Source organism: Acyrthosiphon pisum, chromosome A2, assembly GCF_005508785.2.
Source record: "Acyrthosiphon pisum isolate AL4f chromosome A2, pea_aphid_22Mar2018_4r6ur, whole genome shotgun sequence".
Lineage (NCBI taxonomy): Eukaryota > Metazoa > Arthropoda > Insecta > Hemiptera > Aphididae > Acyrthosiphon > Acyrthosiphon pisum.
The window spans coordinates 7,025,963-7,034,243 of record NC_042495.1 but is presented as its reverse complement, the minus strand read 5'-3'; the positions used below and the strand labels follow the sequence as shown (position 1 = coordinate 7,034,243).

Below are 8,281 nucleotides of genomic sequence, written 5' to 3'. Positions count from 1 at the left end.
GTAGTGTTGGAAAACGAAATGGGATAGTTTCGCCAATATATTATTATGTATGTATGTATTTTATATATTATACGAAGCGATCGATGCCCGACTATTATATACACCACTATGCGGAAACTAAATAGGTCTAAATATCATATATCACATTCCAATATGCCGTACGCTCCTATATTAGCATTTAACTCCCATATAATAATATACATAATATTATATAGAAAAGCGTTGAAAATTACTGTTGACCGTTGCTGTTGTGTAAAATAACGGGGTCTATTCCAATTTCCAACGTATATAAATAACAAACATCATCCGCATAATATAAGAGCGTGTATACCTATTCAAAATTTTCTTATGATAATACTAGTAAATACAAGTCACCACAAAAGAGTTATATGCATAAGAGCCATGTATACCTAAGATTTAACCACCGTAGTCCGCTGATGTCCTATTTATAGCCAATTTAGTAATTTTTTTTTAAACTAGTTTAAGTTAAGTATAGAAACTAACTAGGTAAGTTAGACATTTTGGAAACTAATTAATATTCTTACTTAATTAATTTCTATATAATTTAACTTTAACTAGGAGAAAAAAGAATTAAATATTCCTATAGCTCCAACGTACATGAACTACGCGTGGTGGTTAGTTAGTAATAATAATAACTTGAGTTAGAAGTTAGTTTTTTTATAGCTTAAAATAAAAATTTACTATCCCGCTTGTACAATTGTAAAGTATTACAATAAATTAATAATTAGGTACCTACTTAACTAAGTACTAACTATCTACATCTATATAGATTATAGTCATGGTTTGAACTGTATTCATTACAAAAAATATACCTAATTAGGTATCCCTTAAGGGATCAATAAGAATAATAATTTATTTATCATGACAAAATACAAAATATTAATTATTATCCAGTAAACAGGCCCCAGTTATACGTTTTTAAAAAACACCGAGATTTTCGCAGTAAAAAAGAATCAACCAAAATAACTGTAGTTACTTTTTGTTTTTTAATACGTTAGATTAGATTAGTTCACGCATAGAATTCAACTCGTTGAGTTACAATGTTATTATGAATTAATAAACCAACTTTTTAACTATAGTATTAGTGCCCGGCTTTGTTAGACGTATATTGTGTGAATTACAATATTACAACCAATCCCTGCGAATGAATTTTCCGGGTTTATTATCTTGCTTGTCGTTTCGTAAAAAAATATTATAATTATAAAACCAATTATTTTTTATGTACATAAAAAAATTGTCTTCTAGTTTATTTTGAACACAATTTTTTTATGTCACTGGTGGCTAAATAGTTTATTTATGAATATAATTATATCAAGTAGTCATATTATAAAAATTCTCAAAACAATTGGATGCATATATAAAGTATATAATGTATGTACAGTAGGTACACACATAACTTGATTTATATATATATATATGTATTTTATTTTTCCCTCTCTCTCTTTTTTTTCCCAAAATACTCATGTAACTTTCTTGTATATTTAAAATGTAATTGGAATTTATTCCGTATTAAACAATATTATTATTATAAATATAATTGTAATGTATCATCTATATAGATATACCATTTATATCGATAGGAGTTAATATTAATCATTGAATTATGTCATAATATTCAATAACCTGCAGCATCCATATAGTTGAGTATTATAACATATTATAATTTATTATACTACAAGGATCGAACTTTGTTGCACTAACAATTCATCAAAGTTGCATTACCTATAGAAATGACAATAATTACGTTAAAAATCAAACTTTATTTAACATAATGTCATAATGTATTCAAAGTTTCACTTATTTAATTTACACCATTGAACTCTAAAATGGTTGTGAAGTTGTCGAGAAGTTAAAGTTTTCAAATATTTTAAATGTGAGTAAAACAATTGCACTGGCTCTGTAATAATTACTACATTTGCCACATAGCATTCTTCGACGTCATGGATTTCGTTATTTCATACAAAAGTAAAAAATGCATTAGCTTTCATCTGAAATGCATATCTTTCGTAATTTTATCATAATAATATAGTTATATACTAACTAACGGACACACCTATTGTAAAATGTTTCAATATTGAATATTTAATTTTTAAAAAACTTAGGAATTAACGGTTTAATGACCTGCAGTGAGTTTTTAGTAAGTACACCTAATCATTGAGCAGTTCGCTTTAAATTATTGTAATAGATAAATAATTGTATTTTGATCAAACTCTTATAAATAAAAATGTAGATTTTATGAATCTTCGATAGATACTTACATTGAAATTTCTATAAGATCAACTTATGAAAATTCTTGCCCATTCAGTTTTTGAGCTTTTTAACCGAGAAAAAAACATTTAATCAACGTAAATCAAAATAATATACAATAATATAAGTATGAACATTTCAAATTTTTTAAAAAAATATCTCAAATAGCCCAAAATACATTTTTTATTTTTATACATCATACTTCGAAAATTCTAATTTAAGTTCCTTGGTAAACAATTTTACAGTGGTTAACTAGAATATATTATATAATAATTAAAAAAAAGAAACAAATCGATTTTGTGAAAACCCGTGCACAATTTGTAATAATTATTATTTTCCCGGTTATTAAGAAAAATACTGTTAATTTGAGCTTTTTGACCAGAGTAATAACTAGATCAAATTTTCTACCAGAAGCCACCCTCAATATTGAAGATTGGAGCGAATTAATAACATTAAAAAAATATAAACTCCTATATAGTTCCACTCATAATCTAAAATAATTATAAAAATGCTGCGCAGTATTGTCAGATATTGTAACATGACCATTAGTCTGGCACAAACGCCCAGCGTGCACGCACATTGATGCTCATTAGCTCCGTTATCGCGTTTTCCGTTCGTTAATATGGCAGACAAAGTCCACGACACCGGTGGCAATCCGTCCCATATATATAAGCCTAAAAAACGCAATCTTTCTAGTTCATCAACTTCGCCAAAAGTTAACTAACCCATCTCGAAGAAACTGATGCTAGGTTTCATACTTTTCAAGCTCGCGTTAATCGCTCATTTAGGGTCGCAATAAGAAACCTCCACCATTCCACTTTGTGTACGGACATTTCCGCCTCCTTGTCGGTAGAAGGACATTCTGTGAAACAAGTTTTTAACGTCAAAAATAAAAATAAATGCGGTCTCCCACTATTTTTTGTCGATCTAAACCGTCAGAATAACAACAATGATATTTTTAAATTACTTCGCTACTCAACACCAAAGTCATAATCGAGAAACCACATCGGTCCCGTCGTGGTCCACCACAGTGCTACAATTGTCAAGCCTTTGGCCATACTGATAACTATACTGTCACCATGAATCAAAATGTGTCAAATGCGGCGAAGACCATCGCTCCGAGGACTGCACAAAGGATCGTGCTAGCCCAGCCAAGTGTGCACTTTGCTCCGGGAACCACACCGCCAACTTCAGGGGCTGTCCAATTTCCAAAAGAGATCAAATAAAAAACATAAGACCCTCAAATGCACCTTCAACCAAAGTTCCGGAGCCAAACCCTCATTCCAGACCGAAATCCTACGCTGAAGCCACCCGGTCTCATGATTTTTCCACAGATAATTTTTCCGTCATATTATCTAACTTTATCACTAACCTAAATTCTCTAATCAGTCCACTAATTAATCTCCTCTCCTCAGTACTTAACACATTAATCCCCAAAGCTACCTTATCTCCATAGTTATTTCCGTACAATTTTCTCTATATAACATAATAACAATATATATTCCATATAGTCTAAATAATTATATCTTAATTAACTTAATTGCATCTTATCTCTTGTATTGTTGCGTATGAGTAACCTTTCAAGAATTAAAATTCTATATTATTATGTTTTTAATTATGTAAAATATTCATTGTATTATTTAAATATATAAATTGTATAATTGTTGAGCTATCATAGTCCCCGACTAATAGCTATAAATATAAAAAAAAAAAAAAAAAAAATTGTAACATGACGTAATAGATATATGTGACATAATTATATTATTATTATTATTACCATTGTATTTAAAATATTATTTTTTGTACTTTATGCGGATAAAAATAAAACTAGCTACATAATATTATGCGTTGGGGAGCTGTACGTCTCCACCAACGACACGGTGACCGTAAGCATTTTCTGGTGCGACTCTTGCGTTGCGGTGTACGTGTACTGAAAACGATCTGAAGGATTGATGTTTTGCATGGACAGTAGCGAGTTGATGTCCTTATGCCAGCGACGTTGCGGCTTCACGCTGAACATAAAGTATCCGTTGAAAATCTTTTTTATGATTTCCGCCTGCCTCCTGCGTGCAAACATTTTCAAACAAACTCATTGTTATACATAATATTATAAATATAATACGCAAACTATGTGCTAAAATGCCTATAATGGAGGTATATTCAGTTACCCGGCCGAACTAAAGACATATTATTGTATTTTTCTAAAAACTCAAGCTCTAATATTATCGTTATTGTTATATTAACATGCCATCAACATATCATTATTATACAATATTATATTATATTAATATTATATCGACGTCACCGACACCGCCGCGCCGCGCTCGGTCGTAAAAGACGATTTTATGGTGACCGGTTTGGCCGTATCGATGTATTACATAATATTATTACTATAATGTGTTATGTTACCGACGAGTACAATATATTAAGTATTTATATTTATGTTCAATATTATTAAACAACACTTTATTGACATCCTAAGCGCCAGTTTGACATTTTGCGCGCATCTATGCCTAAAATGATAATATGTTTTCCGTCTGTATAGGTACAACATAATAATAATATATTATGTATAGTACCTATAGGTATACCTATAAGACACACTACGTGCCGTCTATGCGTCTTCTCGATACGTATCATAGTTGTACATTATGTATAATAATATTATAAGGTGCGCATATTATTATTATGACCTTTATTTTATGGGACTCGTGCGGCGGCGCCGAGTGTTCATTAACATAATATGGTTTACGGATAGGTATAATATATTATATTTATGGCGGCGTTTTATCGTCGCAGCATATCGCGTATACTATTACAATAATATAATAATATTATAGCCCCACCTCTAAAATATTATCCTACTTACACGGTCGAGTGTGTGTTTATATATATACCACGATGGGCTATACACGAACCATAAATTATCGATATATAATACATATATTATATTATATTCGTAATAATGTATAGCCAAATATAAAGCAAATATTCACTGCCTGCCGGACACGGTCGTGTAGTACCGTAACTATAGCGATATAATATTATACGTGATACACAAAACACGGTGCTATGATATTATAATGGTGTATCTCTGTTGTAGTGTAGGTACCTCGGTTCACCGCGGGCCAATCGGCATCGGTGTAACTCGCTTTTTTTTCTAACTAATTCAACCGAAATGGGCAATCTGCCTGCGGTGGCTGATTAGACATGGCACTTGGTATGTTTTTAATTTTCCAACGTGCGGTTAAAACTACTCTATAAGCTTTCGTAATATCTCATTAGCCGGGTATCCATAATATAGAACCGTGCACCGTGTCCCGCGTATTAATGTATAACCCTCCTGATTGGCTGAAACATATTTTGTTTGATACCGCAGATATAGATAGCTATTACCACAGACATATTAATATATGGGCTGCGCGTCCCCCATACCCTACTATTGGTTGCCAAGTGCCAATATTGTTAGAAAGAATTGGGTCAATACCTCAGGAATATGATGGGTCCTAAGAAGTTAGTTACCTAAGTTGTATGCAATCTTTTCTACAATGTTGGCCCCACGACATCTCTCTCTGCTATCAACAATGTTTGGTTGTATTCAACTTGTCAACTTGTGTAGTTATAAATGTATAGTAATAGTTACCACATCATTTGATATACCAGCAGGACGTATTTATTTTTATCACAGCTGAGTAAGTTACATATAGTGTAACAATACATGGTTCACGAATCATGGTAAAATGGAAACCCGACTTTATAAAACAATCTCTGAAACTCGGCCGGGTTAGCGCGTGGTTGGGATGTGAGCTTATCTATAACTGTAATATTATAGTCAACCGCGACGGACTTACTTGGCTGGTAACTGGAACATGACGCAATTTGGGGAAATCAACTGGCGGTCAGGGCTGATCCGCGGGAGCGGACCATGAACCGTATCGTAGTGGTTGGTTATGGTATCCACGCGGGCCACGTACCCGCAGTTCTTCATCGGGCACGTGAACAAGTTCCTCATGCAACCCGTCCGGTAGTGGTCGCGAAGTTCCTCGACTGTGTACCACCCATTCGCGCAGTCGGCTTGTCCAGGGGCGGGTGACCCACCGTCCATCATACCATTCGCTCGGTACTTACACCTCAACTTCATCGCGGACACCAGCCAGTCCAACGTCGTGTTCGACCTTTTGAGGAATCGACAACCGCATGCGCACCGCGACTGGTACTTGATGCACGCCGGGCAGGCCACGTGAGCCTCTACGCACAACTGGTACGGTGGCAACGACTGCCCGCCACACGTGTAGCACGACACCAACCGTTCGATTTCCGGACACAAGGCGTCCATGATCCGCAAAGGTGCAGTTGTCGATCAAGTCTCTGTTGCTGTATATGTTGATGATAATCCGCGTCGCCGGTGTATTCGTTGACGCGGACGCTATGATATAGGTGTATTATATAATTTTATTAAATATATACGCGATTAATGCTTCGATATACAACGTGAAGCTCGACATTTATATTTCCAACAATTTCCTATATAACCTATATAATATGATTGAATAATAACACAACTAAATGAATAACAAACGCGTGCAGGGTTTCCAACGTTACCGCGCATACCACGATTACTGCGTATTCGTATATAATAATATAAAAGAACGACCCCCCCCCCTAGATTTTGATCGCATCGATTCGGCTCACGCTCAAAAGTTTGAACTGGTATAGAGGAATAGAAAGCAGCCTTTAAGGTATAACTACTATCTAACTAGTCTAACTATACGTAACACATATTATATATTATATGCAATATAGAAATTCGTATACACGCACTTAGCTGTAGGTATTGTAAAACAAATGTTGTTAACAAACCCAATTCCTTTTGTAAGAAAGCTGTTCAGAGATAAAAACAAGCAACTCGCAACTGTATTAAATTCTCAATCGTGGTACCGCTATAACGTAATAATTATTACTTTTAAGCATATTATTATTGTCATCTATATGAAACTGTTAGTAAATTAGCATTTTGTTCAAAATTGATTTGAAAAAGTGGGTTTCATGTCAGAATTATTTTTTCAAATCCTTGTTACCGGCAGACAAACAATTTAAAAACGAACCTCAGTATTATACAACATTATATTGAGCAATACAATTTCGCACTCGCCCTTCCGTGAAATTCTACGCACAATATTGATATTACATGATTCGTTTGATTTATTCATAGGAATATACCGATTCACACTCGGGACTCTGATTACAATTATAATGGGTTAATAAACTTAATATTTGTACATACTAAATTATATCGTTGGCTTTATTAATTATTATAATTTATTAGTCACATAAAGGTAACGTTACTTAAAGTACGTTACATTATTTTTACAACTTGAATACTTTTTTTAAATTATTGTATTTATTTTAATATTTAAAATTTTAAAGTACAAAATATTAACATAGGTAGGTACATAGGTACTTATAAACATATTGTTTTTTTTTTTTTTTTAATTTATATAATTTAATACTAGTAGTATAAAAAGTTAGGTTGCTAAAGTATTAATTGTATCCTAATATATTTTGAGTAAAATGTGTAGAAAGTTAGTACCTATGAGTGAGACCTAGTCAACAGCTATTATTTCAACATAGGTAATATAGTAAAATCCCAAATAATATTTTAGCAAACCATGGTTTAAAAATGTTACCATCACGAAAAAGGATTACATATTTAATACAAGTATAATGCTATTGGTTGTTATGAATTCCAAGTATTAAGAGGACGTCGTACCCGCATGTGTTGTCTCAGTCTTACAAACGTATGACATAGAAAATTTTCGTTCAGCAGATTCAATAGTGTGTTGTTAGTCTTGATATTAGACTGAATTGACCTATTATCAAATTTAAAGGTAAGATTATTATTTAGGGCCCCACGTAGGCTTTTATTCATTTCATTATTTTTAAGTGAGTTATGATTATTTTAAAATGTACACTTTCAAAGAAGTCATAACTTACTTAAAACTAATAATATGAA

The 8,281-nt window shown here is 32.8% G+C and overlaps 1 protein-coding gene across 1 annotated transcript; it reads right to left on the bottom strand.

The window, feature by feature from the left end:
- Positions 1-4,052: 4,052 nt before the first annotated feature.
- LOC100575598 lies at positions 4,053-6,913 on the bottom strand. The gene is made up of 2 exons (XM_003245099.4): positions 6,120-6,913; positions 4,053-4,331 (listed from the first exon to the last, which is right to left on the bottom strand). The coding sequence occupies exons 1-2, from the start codon at positions 6,602-6,604 to the stop codon at positions 4,100-4,102; spliced, it is 717 nt and encodes a 238-aa protein (XP_003245147.1). The 5' UTR covers positions 6,605-6,913; the 3' UTR covers positions 4,053-4,099.
- Positions 6,914-8,281: the final 1,368 nt, after the last annotated feature.